The sequence below is a fragment of the Chironomus tepperi genome, unplaced genomic scaffold, assembly GCF_022539635.2.
Source record: "Chironomus tepperi strain 1889 unplaced genomic scaffold, CSIRO-AGI_Ctep_v1 contig_217, whole genome shotgun sequence".
Taxonomy (NCBI): domain Eukaryota; kingdom Metazoa; phylum Arthropoda; class Insecta; order Diptera; family Chironomidae; genus Chironomus; species Chironomus tepperi.
In genome coordinates, this window is record NW_027226339.1 from 2,852,157 (window position 1) to 2,872,797 (window position 20,641).

At 35.6% G+C, this 20,641-nt stretch overlaps 1 protein-coding gene across 2 annotated transcripts in view; it reads right to left on the reverse strand.

The window, feature by feature from the left end:
- LOC139090249 (uncharacterized) overlaps positions 1-20,641 on the reverse strand; it is an 81,058-nt gene that overhangs the window by 22,015 nt on the left and 38,402 nt on the right. For both annotated transcript variants that reach the window (XM_070639994.1, XM_070639995.1), the window contains exons 10-14: positions 16,227-16,427; positions 7,441-7,509; positions 7,221-7,330; positions 4,385-4,599; positions 3,361-3,499 (exon numbers count right to left, since the gene is read on the reverse strand). In XM_070639994.1, coding sequence (XP_070496095.1) covers positions 3,361-3,499; positions 4,385-4,599; positions 7,221-7,330; positions 7,441-7,509; positions 16,227-16,427 — 734 coding nt within the window. The remainder of the gene's footprint in view (positions 1-3,360; positions 3,500-4,384; positions 4,600-7,220; positions 7,331-7,440; positions 7,510-16,226; positions 16,428-20,641) is intronic.

The window sequence follows — 20,641 nt, forward strand, 5'->3', positions numbered from 1 at the left end:
ACCTTGTTTTTGACTTGGATACTGGATATTGGATTTTAGGTCGGGAAAGTAACTTGGTTCCTCCTTTATCTTCTTTAAAGTTCAAGAAAATGATTTAAACCTCTCTGGATCTTGTTTTTAGGAGGAAGAAGTGACTTAATTCTTATTGGATCTTTTTTTAAGGTAGAACAAGTGATTTTATTAATTTCCTGTTGGATTTCTGATTTTATTCACATATGTTTATTTGATCGCAGTGACATAAATGCGCTGAAATGACTCGATAAGAACGAAAAGTTTTCTAATTTTTCCTCATACGACCTGATGGCACCTCAGAGGAAATTAAATCAACCTGAATTCTCCGAAATTCATTTTAATGTAATAAATGTATCATCTACTTCCATCGAGATGTATTAATAAAAATATAATATTTGAATTCTCACGCCACCTTGCTTCCTTCGCAGAAGAAAATACCAAATATTAAAGCATGTAAACTTCTTTCTTTAATTTTTATGTGCATTTTTGTGATGAAGGAATAAAAAAATAAAATTTAAATTTTAAGTAGCAATAAGCTTTACAATATGGCATTGAAAGACAAAGTTAAAATGTCTTGGCTTGTTCTATCCTTATACCATCCGGTGACATTAAAATTGGAATGAGGAAAATGATATCATATCCCGCGTTTACGTTGCCATCCTTGATCATATTTCATCTCTCTCAATGCTCCGTTGAAGGCGTAAAGAACATAAAAAAATACTTTCTAGCACTTAAGGAAATAAACGAACGAGTCAAAACAGTTGACTTTTGGCAGATGAAGTTTAACAAAAAATAATATGCATTGTGAACAGTTTTCTTGTCTATTTCATTGTAACAATAACAAAATGTATTTTATGACTAAGACAACATTGATAGACCAAAGTCAAAGCAGTGTTGGTGATTCAGATGATTGAGCTAGTTTGTTTATCACATTAAGACAATCAAGACAATAAGGTGATGTTTAGGATTAATTTTTTTAACAGGTAATAAGCATGCTCTCAAGAGCCTACTCTACTTTTGTATACTAGTTAAGTATGCTGGCGAGCGTACTCTCAGCATATTCTGCTTTTGAGAGAACGTTCCTTACCTTCTAGAGGGTATGATTATTGCTTGTAATTAAATATGGGATACTCTATAACAGTGTTGTCCAAACTGTGTGACTCAACATTTCCGCGTGCGTCGAAATTATTTGAAAATATCATGAACTGAATCCCGTGTGCGGTTTCAGTCATTGATTATCACTAAAGTGTGCCATGGCCCATGGCACAAAAAAGCTTGGACAATACTGTTCCATAATGTATACTCTATGACAGTGAGTCGTCAAAAATTTTAGGTAATGCCATGAACCGAATGCCTTATGTTGTTTCGGTCGAGGCTCACTAGTAAGGTTGCTCATCATAGCTCTATGAAGAAACTATTGAGTTGCTCAGGAGAGTAGCCCTATAGATAGATCTAAGTATGAATTGGTATAAAATTGGTTTTACAGCATAGCATAAACAAAATATAGCAGCAAATGGTATTTAGTTAGGAGACGTACAGGACGAGGATGTTCAATAGTAGTGGATTGACGCCAACCCCCTGAATACACCCATGCAGAAGAACTGCGAAAGGGCCAAACGAATATTGTATCACTCGACCTACACTTAAAGTCCATCACAATTCTGCGAAATACCTTGATACCCGAACATTCTGACTTCTAAGAAGTCAACCGACTTTAACTTGTTAAGGAAGACCTTTCTTTTGTTTTAAGTGACTGATATCTTTTTCACCGATAGATTAAAACTCAGATTTGCCTTACCACAGCAAAAAAACAAGATAACAGAACTGACTAATTTTTATTTGCTTCGTCATCACCGCTCCTTTATCTTCCTTAACTCTATTGCTCCTGCATTATATCCTATCTCCTGTTTTTGCTCAAGTTTCTCTTCTCCATCCCCTTTTTCCCCCTTTTTTATCATTGCCGTTCGTGGAAGGAACACGAGAGCAAAAAGTTTCTATTTTTTCTCCACTTTGCCTTTCTTCCTTCCTTCTGCTTTGTTTTTCTGTTTGTTTACGCGTTGATTTCATAACAATATAATTCCTTTCCATAATTTTTGACACAATTTGTATTGGAGCGTTAAAAAAAACATAAAAAATCATCACGGTATGTAATAAAAGAATGAAAAGGCAAAAGAGAAAGGAAAGGTTCGATTGAAAACAATTGTTACTTGCTGCTAGGCTATAAAAAAATTGTTCTTTGCTTATTGGGGTTTCTTTGTAAATGATGTCTAATGAAATGGTGGGGGATCCTTAAGCATTCCCGACTAAAATGAGCATGTTCATGAGTATACTCAATAAATGATTAAGATAATGCTTGTTTTCTGTTCGGGAACCTGGGGATCACGATTTCTCCGGTGATGGTGATACGGTACTGCACGGTTCTATATGATATAGATACACTATTGGTACGGTACAACGGTACACCAGGTATGACAAAGCGGTATGACTATCTCGTTATCAGGTATGGCAAAGTGGTACCTGTACCAATGGTACACCGGTGGTATGGTATAATGGGGTGATGATACCATAGGTACGGTATAGGTGCCCCTTAGGTGTGGTATAGGTACACCATAGGTACGGTATAGGTGCACTATTGGTTCGATGTAGTTGTACAATAGAGACAATATAGGTGCACCATGATGTAATAAAGATGCACTATTGATACGGTATAATAGTACATCATTGGTACGGTAAAGATTCACCGGTGGTGTGATATAGTGGTATCATGGATATGAATGTCTGTATTGGTGCACAATGGTGTAACAATGATGCAAAATTGGCATGGAACAGTTTTATACCAATGGTAAAGTACAAGCACACCGGTAAAACGGAAAGAATTGTACGGGATTGATCAACCTGCACCGCACCATTGGTATTCGTATTTAGGCATCAACCAATTTGTGCTACTCGCGTAACACTTTTGAATAAGAATATCATGCCCTAAAGTTAAGACGTCATCCACAAAAACTTCCATTCGCATATTTTTTCTCTTTGATTTGAAGGAACAAAGAATTCTGAGAAGACATTGATATCAAAAAGGAAAAAGCCATGAAATTTGTGTTTTTTTTTTGTTGCTCGCGATAAAAAAAAGAACAAGAAATAATAATGATCATTTTTATGAATCTCTCATTGTGCATTTGGGTATAAAAGTTATACTCGTTTTATTCGGGGTTCCGTCAGCTTTAACACACTGTCATGTCATTGATAAAGAAAAGAATAGAAAAGTTATGCAAAAAAGATGCCACGAGGAACAAGAAGAAGAAAAAAGCTCATATAAAGTTTGAATAGCAAATGATGGAGGAAACTTACATGGATACATTGAGGAAGCATGTCAGAAGAAATTCGTTGTAGATTGCCATTGATATGAAGCGACTCTCGTTGAATTCGGATGGAGCTTTTCGTACAACAATACATAAACGAACGCCCCAAGCGAGAAATAGAACTTCCACTGTAAAAGAATGAATCAATGAAAAAAAAGTTTAATCTTGTGATATTTTTTGAATTATTTATAAAAGCATGCCCGAGCGACACAAATGATGAAGACGTCAAGAAAACTTAGGATCCGTCATGGAGCTTTTAAGGATCCTTTAGCTTCAATGATCCGCTAAAGCTATATTATTAATACGCATTAATATCAAATGAACATTAGCGATGAAATGACAGTGGCCTAAATGGTAGTGAGTTGGCTTTCCGTTCCAAAAGGTCCTGAGTTCAATCCCAGATCATGTCTAATTATTGAAGCTTTTTTTTTTCATTTCGTCGTTCTAGTTATGAAGCTCAGTTCTTGTGCTGGGTTAAGTTTTGAGGTTTATGACACGTAATATGCCTCCACTTAAAGGTATATACTTCATATGTTGAGTACATGGATTTTAACTGGTTAGACTTCAGGGGACATCCGGTCTTATGACATACTCGTGTCTTTGTAATTTAGAGAGCTTGCAAAATTAGTTCGAATTCCAATATAAAACCAGCCTTTAGACGCTGTGGTGCACTATATTAGTTGAAGTGGTTCCAGTTTATAAGGCTGAGCCCTTCAAAAATTAGATAATATCAAATTAAAGCCGGCTCTTTGCTGGATGTCATTTGATACCTATTTACGCTTCATTCAGTGGCAATAAGAGCTTTAGCGGGGTCTTAAATGCTCCATAGCGGATCCTTCTTTATTTGTATAGTTCGAGATGTCTTCATCATGTTTTAAGGCTCTGCTAAAGCTGTTTTTGTTAATACAAAAGGGCAGCAATTTTAACAGCACCTTAAAAGCTCGATGATAAAGCTTAGATGCGGACATATTCATTTGTGCCACTCGGGTCAACATATATGTTCAATATCTTACTTGAGGTAAAGGTGTGATCCCACCAATCAGTTTTGCATAGAAATGCTTTTAAATTGTCGGCTGTTCGTCCAACGATAACATCAGGCGGCGACACAAGTGTTCTTATAAGTAAAGCAACACTCACAAATCCACACAAGAGACTCAATTTCTTGATGAGAGAAGCGTCAGTTATTTTTACAGCTTTTGCTGAACGTACACGAAATATCACAGATATTCTGCAAAGTATTTAACAGAAAAAAAATTTATGACCATTTCACCAAAGCAATTTATTTCTTTGTCACTTTGCTACATGCTATACAGCAAATAACTACAATCAAAATAAAAAATAACTGTTATGTTTTACGGTAAAACAAGGAACACACAAAATGTGAGTAGGAAATTTATGGACATTGAAAGTTTTTTTTATGACGCTTTTGGATGATAGTAAAATTTTTTAGTTTGTGTTATTTTTATGAGTTTTTTTGCAGTTGTCTGTGGTTTTTACATGGGTTAAATGTATATCTAGGTCAGAGTTTAATTTTATTTGAAATGAGTAAATCAGATTGGACATAAATCATTCAAGTTGATGAGGCTGAAAATAGCAGTACAATTGGGAATTTAAAATGTTTGGGGATTAGATCAAAGAAAATGTTTTATTTCAGGATTGAAGCAGATGGATGTTTGTTTTGTGCCTCAAAATTAATGAGATTCCATTCTAAATTATTGATAGATTAGATACTGCTAATGTTTTAGGCAAACCTAAATATATTGTTTTTTGAACAAATCACTGATAGGCATCAGTAGGAATGCAGGAATAAAGAGATACAAATATAAAATGTATAATTTAAATAGGACTTTTTGCCATTTAGTTGAGTAGCTCTCAGATAGCTCACTGGTCAGATAGAATGCGAATGGAAATCGTGTGACGTGGGTTCGAATCTTACTCAGGAACCGTTATAAGACAGAAGCCACTTAATCAGTGCTTCTCAATCTCAAATCTTTGCGATACACTAATAACGTCAACAGTTTCAAGTCTGCCTTCCTTAAAGGGAGGGTTCCACGAAGAGGAACAGACCTGCATTCCATGCATTTTAGATGTGCAGACCTCCAGTTTTGGACGAACCCTACTTTAAAGTATGCATTAATATTCCTTTATTTAATTCATGATATAAGTCGGAACAAGAATGAGTCTAGCTTGATATTAACCTCGTTGGTTTTAAATCAAATTATTTTAAATAAATAATCCATTATTTTAAGTTAAAATCCATTTATTTTATGCTGAATAAATGATTGATTTTGTGTCATGATCTGGGAAGCACTGCATTAGACAGACAGAAAATCATACTGTTCCTCATATTCCCAAATGGTACACATACATTCCCAATTCGTCCACTCAATCGATTGCTACAGATAAGTGATGATTACGTGAAAATTGTGCTCTTCATTTTATTTGTGCAATGCAATGTCGTCTTGTATTCTGTTTATGTGTTTATGGGGTTGCTGCTCTTCAGGCTAAGAATTTATAGGCATATTATAGAGACACCCACTTCTGGGTCAGTCGTCAGTGCACTGACTCAGTGGTATTTTTAGTGACATCAGGAAATACCAAGAGAAACAGTTGCGGTTAGGTCAGAATCCCTAACTCCCCGGGGAGTGACCACAATGAACACTGTAGGAATTATGAAGCATTAACAAGTGAGTCGCTCTGGATTAAAGCATCAATAAGGTCAATAACCACAAACATCATTCTAATCTAGTAACAATCATTTAACAGCCCGTAATCCAAAATATTTATGCTGTATCTCTAGTTAAACAGTTTATGTCTTTAATAAAAAGCAATAGAAGTTTGTAACTAATTTTGTGGTTCGATATTTGGTGACATAAAAATTTCACATGATATAAAACAACAACAAAACTTTCATCGAGCCTGTATTAAACAGAAATATTGAAATTTGTTAGGTAACGAGTTTCGAAAAACTTGCTAAAATTATTGAAGGAGGGAAAAAGTCATGAAACAACAACAACAACAACAACCCGAAAATATATTTTATGTTCTCTCAAATCTGACACAAAAAATATGAACTTTTATTATAGGGGCCATAAAAGCAGCAAAAAAAAAAAAAAGAAAAATAGGAACTGGATAAAAAAGAACGGAAAGTTTATCTATATACATTAAACGGCACGATGAAAAATATTTTCATCAAAATCATATGCCCGAAAAGCACAAATTATTCATGGCTAGCAAGTGACTGTCAAATGTCGTCAAAGAGACTGTCACATGGCGTTTAAGTGACTGTCACGTGGCATCTAAGTGATTGTCACATGACGTCTAAGTGGCTGTCACATGGCATCTCAGTGACTGTATTATGGCATCCAAGTGACTGTCATATGGCGTTAAAGTGACTGTCATATGTCGTCTAAGTGACTGTCATATGGAGTTCAGTGACTCTCATATAGCGTCCAAGTGACTGTCATATGTCGTCCAAGTGACTGTCACATGTCATCCAAGTGACTGTCATATGGTGTTCAAGTGACTGTCACATGTCGCCCAAGTGACTGTCATATGACGTCCAAGTAACTGTCACATGGCGTCTATGTGACTGTCACATGGTATCTAAGTGACTGTCATATGACGTCCAAGTGACTGTCATATGTGGTATGAGTGACAACTGCCATGAAAAACATGTGCCGATCGGGTTGTGATTTTCAATTTTTTAAAAAAAAACAACACAAAACACGAAATGAATAAAGAGGAAAAAAAAAGTTTGGATAGACTACAGGAGATGCAGGAAAACAAAAACAAAAAAATCCATAATTAATTTAAACGAATGAGTTTTATTTGATTTCATTTATTTACCTCCAGGTTTTGAGCATAAGTGCTCCATAAGTAAGAGAAAATCCAATTTCTCGTAGCCAAATTTTAGCAACACACGAATAAAGTGAAGGATTTGGGTACATGACAATGGTCTGTGAATGAGAAAGAAAAAGATGAGCATGCATAAAAGATTATTTATATTTACATTAGTAGTTTGCCGCCTTCTTGTCATGCCATTCATAAAATATGTTGTTTTACTTACAGTACAATAAATTAGGAATGCTCCCATTGCTATCACCCGGAGCAGTGCTGGACTGGCAGCTTTCACAATCTATAAAATAAAGAAAATGATTTTTTTTCTTTCTCAGTATCTTAATTCTTTCTCTTGTGTCATATTTGGACTGTTAGGGGATTGTTTATAAATGACGTCTATGATTTGGGTTTGGATGTCATATCGAGTGGAACAAGCTGTGATTTTAAAAATGCATGTCTAGCAAATGTCTAGTTATAAACTTGACATATCATTGTCAGTTCAATAAATGGCAAGTTTAAAACTAGACGGAACTAGACATACGATTAGAGATTTTCGAGACCGCTGTCAAGACATTCCGGAGAACTCCAGGTCTCGGTCTTAAGCTTTGCTAGCACTTTGTTCTCGTTCTCGATCTCGAAACAAGTGCTAGCTCAAGAACACACCTGGAATTTCCTGTATTTCAGTTGACCGGCGGTTTTCGGCTGTATCTTAAAGCTTAAAGCTTTATATTCGACCGATAATTTGCTGTTTGTTCCACTCGGGCATTGAGCTTATTAAATTTGACTAAATTATGTTGTGTCACGAAACATTAGCGACGGAAAGACGGAAAATGTGTACAAACTTTGGGATAAGGACAGCAATGGAGTTCGATGGAGTCCGATTGTAGAAACCCAGGCTCCACATCGGAATATGGTTCCAGTAAGTAAGTAAGTAAGTATGAAACATTATTGCATTTGGAATAAGCATAAAACAGGAATCAAGCAGACAATGTGCCTGATTTTATCACGTTTGACCCAATAAGCGGAAGTGATCCCAAAAATACTTTAAAACTAGACATCAACAATAGACAATGAGCAGCATACTCACTTAAATGAACGTACTCAATCAATGTAATTCAGCATGCTCCTTGTCTGTTCGGGTCATTAACTAACTATTAATCAGTTTTAACGTATTTTCGTCCACTTACGAAGCTTTACAAGCACAAGCGAGCATGAAGCTTTACGATCCTACTTACAGGTCCATATACTTAGGGGCCGTTCTTTTATTACATTACAGAAGGAAATTACCACCCCCTGAACTTAATAAGTGAACGGCCGGCCCCTCAAGACCAATAGCCTGAATCGATTAAAAATTTCATAGACGTCACTTCTACATGACCCACAGAAAAATTGAATTTTGTTTTGTTCCTACACACACAATATCATGCATAGCAAATGAGAGAAATTGTAAATTCAGAGGACTTTTCTTTTTGTATGTCAGATGAAGCAAGAAGAGAATGAAAAAAGGAAAAGTTGTTAAGGATATCCGGTCTCTATAGCGAGCACTCAAAGTAAATCTTCTTCTTAATTGGATTTTTTTCAATCTACTGCCCGGTGTGAATACATCAACAAATATCTTATTGCCCATTTCACATCGTTGTGCCTTCTTTCTACATGTCTATATAAAGTTCATGGCTTTGTTGGTTGCCTTTGTGTTTTCCGCTCATTCCAACATCACCACATTAAATGCTATAGCACTAAACAATATTTTTCATGCCATAAACTTTTTTTTGGGTCCGCATCAAGAATAAAAAAAAAATGTTTTTTAGGCTGATTGTTTGGATGTCCAAAACTTGAGAACGTATCTACAGATTTCCCAAGAAAAATAGAATATTGATTTTGGCATTTTCCAAGAAATTTTCCGCATTATTATTTTCGGGTGCTTAAACATGCTTTAATTGGATGTAATAAGAACTTTCTCTTTATGATTCTGTTCGAGCATATGAAATTTGATGAGATTAGTTTTTGTGTTTAGCTACTAATTAAGATATCATGTGCACACGTATGTCACTAATGCTTAACATACATCTACTTCTACTTCTTTCCTTTGCTCTTTACTCAAATATTGTACTTTAATTATCCAATGGTGTTTAATTAAGCATGTTACTAAATAAACATTACATTTATGTTCATTTTTATTATGTCAACATTGAAAAAATAAGGGAGGCTTGTGAACTTTTTTTTTTTACAAACTAACTCCTGTGAGACAGGATGTCCAGATTCTGTGAAATCAGTTCTCACAGTCAAAACAGTCTGATTTGTTTGACAAAATTTGATCCTGGAATTAGTTTGAATTTTAATAAGCAGTTGAAACCTAAATCCTGCGATCAGACCCTGGGTCAGACACAATCGTGGTCTTACTACACTATTGCCTGCCACTGACTTAAATACATATAAGTTAAGCTAGTGTAATTCTCGATAAAAGTCAAGAAACTTTGTTAACGGCACTCTATTCTATTACTTAAGCCCTCAGATGTGGTCAATCTAGGATCAATCTAATAGTCAGAAGTCTTTTGAGGACTCGAGCTTTTATTAAAATCCTATTAATCAACAATCTGGAATCAGGCCAGCGTGACTTTGACTTGATGTCTGAATCAGAACCATGCCAAATTCGCGCCGGTCTGTGGTCTGGATTTTTGATCAGTTAACCAACTTGGGCTCAGAACTCGAAGTCGGCTCGAATTTTGCTATGAAAAAGTCGACTAAGCTCCACATAAAATTTTAGCCGACTTCGAGCTCTGCTTGTACTATTCGGGTATGCTCTTATCTCAATCAACATAATAGTAAGTAGATTTACAATATGGATTTCAATTTGGATCCAGTTTGAATAGGGTTTCTGATTAACCGCGTTTTTTCATAACCGCTGTTATGCTGTTATGAAAAAACTCAAAACAGCTGTTAACGCGGTTAACTAAGTAATATCACCATGTTAATGAGCCATGATCATATTTTCTTTCATTTGCCTCGTATGGTTAAATTAGGCTGCATCCTATAAAAGTAAAGAAATTAATGAAAGTGAATAATTTTCAATGATTAAACTCCTATTTTTTTCTATTGAAAATCCATTAAAAGCGTTTGATGATATATTTGAATGCAATCTGATTTTGTACAAATATGTGCAAAAGTTTAGAACACTCACTTTGTAGCAACTTAGACCGAAATTTTAGACAAGCTGACAGAAATTGCGCTTTCCAAGACAATGACAAGATTTTGAAAAAATTTTTTTTCAAATCTTTCAAGTTTTTTAAAGGAATTCTAGCCTAAAATTTTCATCCAAAACTCGCATTTTGTTAGAAGAGAGATCTCAGAAAGAAATTAATTTTTTTTTTGTTAAAAGCCTTCAAAATTTTCTTATTTAAAGCCTTTCGATATAAAAATGCTGTTAACAGCGGTTAATTTTCAATAACCGCTGTTTTGCGTTAACCGCATTTTCAGGTAAAAAACCGCTGTTATGCTGTTAACGGTTAACCGCTGTCAGAAACCCTAAGTTTGAACATTTTGATTTTATATGCTATGCTATAAAAAGTTTTCTAGGCCTGAAGTATGCCAATGACTGTAATATAGAGTCCTTCTTCAATAAACCAAAACTATGTCCATCCCATTTCTGACATATTAAATTATTACAAACGTTTGATGTTTTTTTATGCATTCAGGATGACAGGAAGTCAGTCAGCCTTTTTGTTTAACTTTTTAATTATTTGCTGTTCATTCTTTTGACAGTAATTATGCAGTTGTTTTGATCAGTCAGAGCTTAAATGAGTTTTAATTAATTTTAATTTTAATGCTCGAAAAAATTCTGTTTTTAATAGGTAAACATTATTAAAGTTAGTTTAATGATTATTATCAGAGCGACATAATTGAAGAAGACCGAGTAGCACAAGTTAGTCAGTCGATAAAATTCTGGTTCCAGGCTGGTGTGACTCTGACTTGATGTTTTCGGATTTAATGCAACAGCATGTAAGACCGAAGAACTCCTGGAAGAAAGCTGTCGATAGAGACAGCATTGCATTTGGTATTTGCAATTGGCAGGCGGAAGCCGGCAATAGAACCAGCTTTAGGGGACATCTGATGGAGGCCATGGATCACAGTTGATCTGTACGACGGAAGAGTTGACTTCCATTTGGCGTTGATAAAAGAGCTTTAACGGAGCATAAAAGACTCTATGGCATAGCAGATAAAGCTCCATGACGGACTTTACTTTGAGTATGTCGCTCGGGCTAATGACTGATAATCTGCAATTAATAGTATTATTATCTGATATACCCATCGAACGCATAATTACAATCTATTCACCCACTCAAAAATCCTTGACAACTACTTAATTATGAAATTTGATGACAATTTTTGGAAGTTCTTCATCGTACTTCCATTGCATCAAAAAACATCAATTTTCATGATCATAAAAATTAAAAAGCACACAACTTAAGTCCTCGACAATTTTGACAATTTTCACAGATAATTGAATCATTAAATAATTTTTAAAAAAGTATGCAATCGTTGTGCATGTTATGAGCACACAATCAATTGGTTATGCAAATTGCCACTAAAGTTTATTTTATTTTAATTAGATGCTTCAAAAGCAAAAACGAGTTAAAGCTCATTAATTATGCACACACATGTGCTTCATACCTTTAATTTAATTTACAATACTTTTTTAAATTTGAAAAACTTGAAAAGCTTCCGATCAAAAAAATTACGGAAGTTGACTTGAAAAATGTTGAAATTTTTCTGGTTATTGGGGGACTTAAGCGCATTTTTGTATTTGATTGATAATTTCGGTACGGTACACTCAGTTAGTCATCCATTCTTTCAACCAGCTAGCCACTTACTCAGTCACCCAGCCAGTCACCCACCCATCCACTTAGTCAATCAACCAGTCACCCTGCTAGCCACTCAATCAGTCAGCTAACTAGCCACCCAGTAAGTCACCCAGCTGTCCACAAAGCTAGCCACCCAGTCAGTCACCCAGCTAGTCACCCATTCAGTCATTTAACTAACCATCCAGTCAGTCTTCCAGCTAACTACACAATCCATCATCCAGTTAGCCACCCAGTCAGTCATCCAGCTAGCCACCCAATCAATCCACTCAACCTATCAACCAGCTAGCCACTCAGTCAGTCACTCAATCCGTCACACATCTAGCTACACAGTCTGTCATCCAGCCACCCACCCAGTCAGCCAATCAAAATGAAATATTAAGCATCATTGTCAACATAAATGCGCTTAAAAAGATTGCTCCGAAATTCGTTTTTCATGGTTAAACCCTAAAAAGTTTTTTTTTTTAAAACTTTCTCGTTCCTCTTAAAGATAAATAAATATAAATTATGCCGTGTGTGTAAGTATATATATAGGCTTTTTATTCACACACAGCATGTATTATCGGAGTTAACGAACAATGTTCAAATAAACGACTCGCATAGAATTTTTTTTTTGAAGAGCATGTGTAAAATATTCTGTATTATTAGATCTACATTCTTTTGTAGCATAATTTTTCACTTTTCGTGCCTCTTTCTTTTTTTTTTTGTTGGTTATCTACTATAGAACAAAAGAAGAAAAATCAAATATCGCATTTAGAAAAAATAAAAACTTGAAAAGCATCAGTGGGAAGAAATACGGCACGAGGGGAAGAAACTGGTATAGATGTGGCTACTCGTGAGTGACGTTAGCGCATTTTCCCCAGACGGACAGATAGACGGACAGACAGGTGGATAGACAGGCGGACAGAAAGGCGGACAGAAAGGCGAACAGACAGGCGGATAGATAGACGGATAGATAAACGGACAAACAGACAGACAGACAGACGGACAGATAGACGAACAGATAGACGACCAGATAGACGAACAGATAGACGGACAGATAGACGGACAGATAGACGGACAGATAGACGGACAGACAAACAGCGAGACAGACTGGCAGACAACAGGGCGCACAGACTAACCGACAGACAGACTAACCGACAGACAGACTGACGGACATACAGACTAACGGACAGACAGACAGGCGGACAGACAGACAGGCGGACAGACAGACAGGCGGACAGACAGACAGGCGGACAGACAGACAGACGCACAATTCCATTTGGGAAAATGCGCTAAAAAGTATTCAAAATATTTGCAGGAAAATACTTTTGAGGAATGAAATATTCAAATTACATTCTCGTATTTGTTCTCGTAGGCTTCTTTTCTCACTTATTTCTTTCACATCAAAAGGCATGACAACCGTAAATGAAGAAAAATGAAACTCGAACAATGGCATTTACAAAGACTTTTTTAATGAGAATTTCATTTTGGTGTAGGACTGTCATTTTCATGTTCAACCAGAGACAACAGTGGTGACACATTTTTTACACTCATATTCAATAATTTAATGCGTATAAACTGAGGGAGGAGTGAACGTACTTTTTTTCTCATTTTTATTTCCGTTTCCATTTTTGTCAGCCTCTCTTCAATTTCCCATCATCATCAATTTTGGAAGAAATTGAAGAGAAATTTAGATGCTTTAATGTTTAAAGTCAATTTGGTTATTGAAGAGAATTAATGGTTTGAGGGAAAATGTTAAAGCATCAAGCATGATTGATCGACAAAAATGAAGAAGAATTCGACAGGAAGCTTTTGAAGCTTTGTTAAAGCTCTTTCATTGATTAGGATGGTACACGGTGTAGAAATGGCTGAAAATCCGGTCTATGTCCAATGTGACTTTGCTAGCCTAGATTCACGTTAGTCTAGGGCTCTTCACTACAACAGATCATCGATCAATTAGCAAAACCTACATTATATTCTAATCTAGGATTTTCAGCCATTTCTAAGAAGTGTATTTTTCGGGTAACAGCAAGTGGAATCCGTCTCCATGTGATATTAATATGGTTGCCAAATTTAGGCGGCTTCTTTTGTATCGCTCGGGATAAAAAATGGTGAAAATGTAAGACACATTAGTGCACATTCAGTCATTTGTTCATTATTCTAAAGTTTGTAGGAAATATTCAATGTTTTCTTAAAATGAACCTCTTGGTTTGTGACTTTTAAATTAGATGATGAAGTCTAAGTGCCACAGCCATAAGGCTGTTTGGCAGCCATAAGGCTGTTTGGCAGCCATAAGTCAAAACAAGGCGGCAGCCTCTTCTTAGAATCGATTAACGGAGTCTTAAAAGCTCCGTGATGGAGCTTTCTCCATTTTTGTCACTCGGGTAAGCTTGGTTTGGACAATATAATATTTTTGGTCTGGTTTGCGACGTAAACAATTTGGTTAATAAGTTTCGATTTAAATCCGGCATCAAATCAGATTCACTCCAGGCTGGTTCCGGATTTTGGAACGATTAACCGACTTATACTATTCGGGAGGGGTTAGGCATTTATTTCAAATTTGTAGGGTTCGGAGAAGTCGGATTCGCAGGTCTGATCATCTAAAAATGTCTACAGGTCTGCTGAATGCTGGCACTTCTGATGATTTAATCATCAGGTAACATTCATTTTCAAATATATCACCCCTACTTCCTGTCTGGAAATTAATTCCTTTAAAAACGTCTTAGCACATCTTAGAACAAACAATCCCCACCAATGATTATAGATCTTCCAATTACAAGATCAATTCCTAGTCAAAATGATGTAAATCTTCCACAAAATCATCAAGAAGTTTCAAATCCATACCAAATCTTCCCCTCATGCATTAGTTTAAAGCGACAAAAAAATCTGTGAAATTTAAATTTTCACCTCTTAGTGCCTCTCAGCAATATATGTAAATTAAAAAAAATTGCCACATATGAAAGAAATTGGGTCATAGATAACAAGATTTCACCAAAAAAGATTTTTTACCTTTGATAAGTGCACTAAAAAAAAAGTCAGTAAAGAGGGTAGGAAAAAAAAAGTTTACGAGATGTGCTTCACCGCGACAAGAAAAAAAGCCATCTTCAAATGTACGTTCTCTCACGCTTTTCATGATAATAAAAAAATTAAATTTAATAAATTTAGCTTCAAGACACAACATTTCGCGTTACGAAAAATTGAATTTTATATAGAGCTCATGCCTTTTTTCCTCTAGTAAATGAGGACAGGGTCGGGAGTGAAAATTGCTTCATTTTCGTGAGGAGTTGTTCAGTTATTACGTAACGTTCTTTAGAGGGGGAGTTGGGGGGGAGGTCGAGATTTTGTTACAGTGAGTGAGGGGGGAGTGGGATCGAGAACCACTCAACCACCCATCCAGCAACCAAGCCAACCACTTAGCCATCCAGCATGGCACTTAGCTAACCAGCCAGACAGCTAGGAGAGGTTGGGTTTAAAGAGTTCAATTTTTCGCGTTAAGTGAACAGCCCCTAAGAAGAAGATAAGGAGTCATAACGCTCTTAGGGGAGAGTGGGGTTGATGGGTCTAGATTTTGATACAGAGAAAGGGGTAATATTGGAGAGGAGTTAGGTTGGAGAGGAGTAAAGTTGGATAGGAGTAATGCTGGAGATGTTCAATTTTGGATAGGGGTGCGGTACGAGAGGGGTAAGCTTGGATAGTATTAAGGTTGGATAGGGGCAAAGATGGATAGGGGTAATGTTGGATAATAGTAAGGTTGAAGAAGAGGAATGCTGAATAGGAGTAAGGTTGTAGAGTGGCAAGGTTGGATAGAGGTAAAAATGGGGAGGGGTAATTCTGAAGAGGTGTAAGGTTGGATAGGGGTAAGATTGAATAGAGGTAATGTTGGGAAGGAGAAATATTGAATAAGGGGTAGGTTGGACAGAAGTAAAGATGAATATGGGTAATGTTGGTTAGGGATTAAGTTAGAGAGGGGCAAGTTTGGAGATGAATAAGGTTGGAGAGGGAATGTATCCAAAAAGTCAATTTTCGACGTTACGTAATAAGTAAACAGCCCCCAAGAAGAACGTATGGAAAAATAAAAATACATTAAAGATTACAGAGGGTAGAAAAAAAAGCAGAAACCGCGATGACTTTCCCATTTTCTGTCATACTTTATGACGAGAAAAGGTATGTAACTTACCTTTACTTGTTGATAACGAAATGTAAAATAACCAGCTGGAGGTAAAAATCCTATAACCGCACAAGCTAAAATTAAAATGCTCATTCTCATCGGCCAATTTAATTCAGCAACGCACGGCGACGAGTCCTCACAGATATCACAACCTTCGGCACAAGGTAAACATTCGAAAGACATTGGTTCATTGTAGGAAGACGGTTCATTCTATTAATAGAATTAAGTAGATACATAGGCAGCATAAGGAAGAGGAAGAAAAAAAGAGAAAAAAAGATAAATTTCATTTAATTGACTTGTCATCGCATTAAAATCATTCAGGACAGTGTCACCACAGAATCGTAAGAAGCTAAAATGATTGTGCAATGGCACACAGTAGTCTCTAATAGGATTTACTTCAATTTTGACAGACATAAAACAAAAAAAAAAGTGTATAGGGGCAATATTGTAGTTGTTATGAGAATAAAGCTGAATATGTTTTTGTTGGATGGGCAGGAAGGAAGGAAGGAACAAAGAACAAAAAAAAAATCGCAAATAATCATGAGACAAGAACAGAATGACAGGCTTAAAAAGAAGAAGAATTTTTATGGAATAAAATTTAATTGCAAATATCAACATTATGCTTTTTTTGTTGTTGTTGTTGCTGTATAAGATCCTTTTTTGCTTTGACTATCTGAAATGTTTCATCATTTATTATTATTTTGTAAAAAAAAAGCTTTGACTCGATGAAAGGACTTCGTAACAATGCTATGACATCTCTCTTTACATTCTTGTATTGAGAGCAGTTTTGATGCATTTTTAATATGAAGAGTCTGTAATTACTTTGGTTTTTCTGCCTGTCTAACTGTTGGATTGTCAGGATATCAATTCCCTAACAGACAGAGAACATGTCCTCGAGAGATGGCTCACCTTAAATGTTCTAGATGACCATTCTCAAGAGCGTTGCTCAGTCTACTCTGCTCTTGAGACCACGCTCTTTGCTTGGCTAGGGATTGATAATAGCCTAAACAGCACGATATGAGAAATTTCATGCTTCATCATATGAATGGAATGAAATGAGCTATCAGGGTTGCTTTCTGGACACATTAAAGACTTGCCATCAACGTGACAATGTTGTAACGAATTGACAGCAATTAAGAAGCTTATCCACTCTGTTTTTTTGCTGAACCAGGTCTCAGATTGCCTCAAAGGCATATATAGGGACTTTGAGGAAGGAGAGAAATGGTAAGTATGGTCAATAAAACCTAAAAATTCGGGGAGTTTTGGATTTTTTCACTCTAGGAAGTATATAAGAATTCTGACAAAAATGAGGAGCGGGAGAGGAGAGAAAAGGTCATACCACTCCCACCCCTGCATAGCTGCCTGGGTTTAGGGGTTCGAAACAAATATGTCAGTAATTTTTGATGTTTAATTTCGAATGAACAGGTTTTTGATTGCCTTCTTTGAATGTCTAATTCTACTCAACAGGCAATGAGCATACCAACCTAAATGAGCGTGCTCATGAGTATATTCAATCAATAAAATTGAGCTACTTCAATTTGAACATATTCATGGATGGAGCTCGAAGTCTACTTGAGTTTTATATGGAATCGACTCCAGTTGAGTCTACTTTTCCCTACAAAATTGTCTGTTCACATCTAAGAACGACTAATGCCGTTTAGATGCGACATTGTCATTTCTATAGCTAGACATACACCAATGGCATAGGATATACGTAAGCATGATAGAAGGTATTGCAAAATGCACTTATAAGCCCCATCCACCACAATCTCCATTACTTATTCTCTCTTACAACAATCACTACACAAAGCATAAAATATGATTTAATTTAATAAAATCAGTGAGCATATTCTTGTCATATTATGCGTGACCTCTCTCAGACTTTTGAACTTGTAAAAGATTTATCATTGTCAAGGGAATTATGGGAATTTTAATATTATGAGACATAATCATTCCCACAAAAAATTGCTCATGTGAGATCATAAAATAAAAATTAATTTATATCCGCATGATGAATTTATTTGCTATAAATAAATTAAAATTTGTTATGGATGAACTTTACTGTAGTAAACATACAACTGTATGGAAGTTAATATATTCATCTCGTGAATAAATTTAAATGAAAATGTTACGGCAAGTTGAAGTAAATTTTATATTCATCTACTGAATAATTTTTACTCGTGTAATAAAAACATTAAAATTGTAGTATATTTTAATGTAAATACAATTTTTCAACTATTTACAGCGGTTGTGGTTTTCCATTGTGTTGTATCAGTAGCGTAGGCAGGGGATGCGGAAGTGATTGGGTGAAAAATCGTCAAATTGTATCGAGCAGACAAGAAGGGTGCTCATGAGTATGCTTAAAAAATGGAGTATACTAATGTATACTAATGTATACTCAAAACAAGGAGTATACTCATTTATATGCTCAAAAGTGTTAATATTGATACAGTATACTCAGTTATACTCAAGTATACTCAAGTATACTCAAGTATACTCAAGTATACTCAAGTATACTCAAGTATACTCAAGTATACTCAAGTATACTCAAGTATACTCAAGTATACTCAAGTATACTCAAGTATACTCAGGTATACTCAAGTATACTCAAGTATACTCATGTATACTCAAGTATACTCAAGTATACGTAAGTATACTCAAATATACTCAATTATACTCAAGTATACTCAATTGTACTCAATTATACTCAAGTATACTCAAGTATACTCAAGTATATTCAAGTATATTCAAGTATACTCAAGTATGCTCAAATATACTCAAGTATACTCATGTATACTAAAGTATACTCACGTTTACTATAGTATACCTTGAGTATAGTCAAGGTTACTCCTGCATATTCGTTACAGTTTGCTTCAAATGAGCATATTTTAGGTTATGCTCATTATTAGGTAATTATGCTCATTGTCTGTTCTAGGATCTATCGCAAAAATTGTAAAATTATTTTAAACTGTTTTTCAATCAAAAAAAAATTCTGTTTTCATTCTATCCAGCCCGAAAAAATTCTAACTACACCATTGTGCTGCATATCATTTATTTAAAATGATTTAAATTTATATTTTTTTCCATTCCAATAACAACTTTCAGCATGGAATAAAATAAACAAAAAATTTATTTAATTTGCAAATTTAATATTTTAAGAGCCACTGAATTTATCCAGCTGAGAAAATATAAGCATACTCAAATTCAGTGTAATTTAATGTTTATTTATTTGGACTTAATGTTGAGAGATCAACGATATTAAGCTGGCATTTCTTGATAGGAATTATTTGCATTCTTTTGTAGATGATTTTTGTAGTTTCTGTAATGGACTACTAACAGATTTTGTGCATGATAGCATATTATATGGCTTTTGTAGATCTTGGGGTCAGACATTTTTATACAAAAATTGTAGACCTAAGCATGACAACGAAAAAGCCGCAGTGGCGTAGTGGTAAGAGCATTGGGCTACCATTCTAACGACCCGGGTTCGTTCCCAGCGAAAGTATAGTCATTTTCGGGTGTTTTTTCGCTGTCTCTAGTCATACCAACTCGGTTTGTATATTCGCAACACATAAATTGTGGCTAGGTGCATTGCATAGGTATACTCTGGGCCATGCAGTTGTGCAGAGTTGGAGCAAAGCAAAACGTCATTTATGACCAATCATTAAAAAAAGTAGACCTAAGCAGCACAGCATTTTCGTTAGAACACCACTGCTATGCCGTATTGACGGTAAGGCGCTAAGTGTCTCTGACGGCAACCTGATGGTGGATTTTGATATATTTTTACGGCAAACTATGTGGTTCTCCCCATTGCGCCGCCTGGGGGAAAATGTGATAATGCCTGACCATTGTGTCCTTGTTAGCTATGAATCAGAGGTGTTACACATCAGTTGGTAGTTAACTCATGTCTTATCATCTATAGATATACGAGAGGACTTGGCAACGCCCTGGCGACTTAATCGTATTATTTGGAATGACTGAAAGCTAATTGCCTGGCTGTCACATTAGGGTAAGAATAAAAAGGATAATCGAGCTCTAGGTTACATAGGCTAAAGGTTATTGGGTCATTTTTTCTCGGAAATCCATAGAAATTTGAACATTTTTTGGGGTCCTACCCTTGGCATATTAAATTCAATTCTACACCCTTGATAACATCAAATAAAATTGAAAATTTTTCCGATCCGATCAAAAAGCTCAGAAAAGTACTTTTCAGCCTATATCCAGCAATAAAATTTTGTACGTGATAAAAATTAATTTAACTTATTTATGATTGTTGGACTCTATTTGATAGCTGTTAAGTATCCTTTTTTGAACATCCAATTTGCATGTTCCTTTATTATTTTAATATTGGGTGACCTTACATATCAATTTACATAATCGGATATACGGCTTCCCTTCTAATCATCATAGATTAGGAATCCATA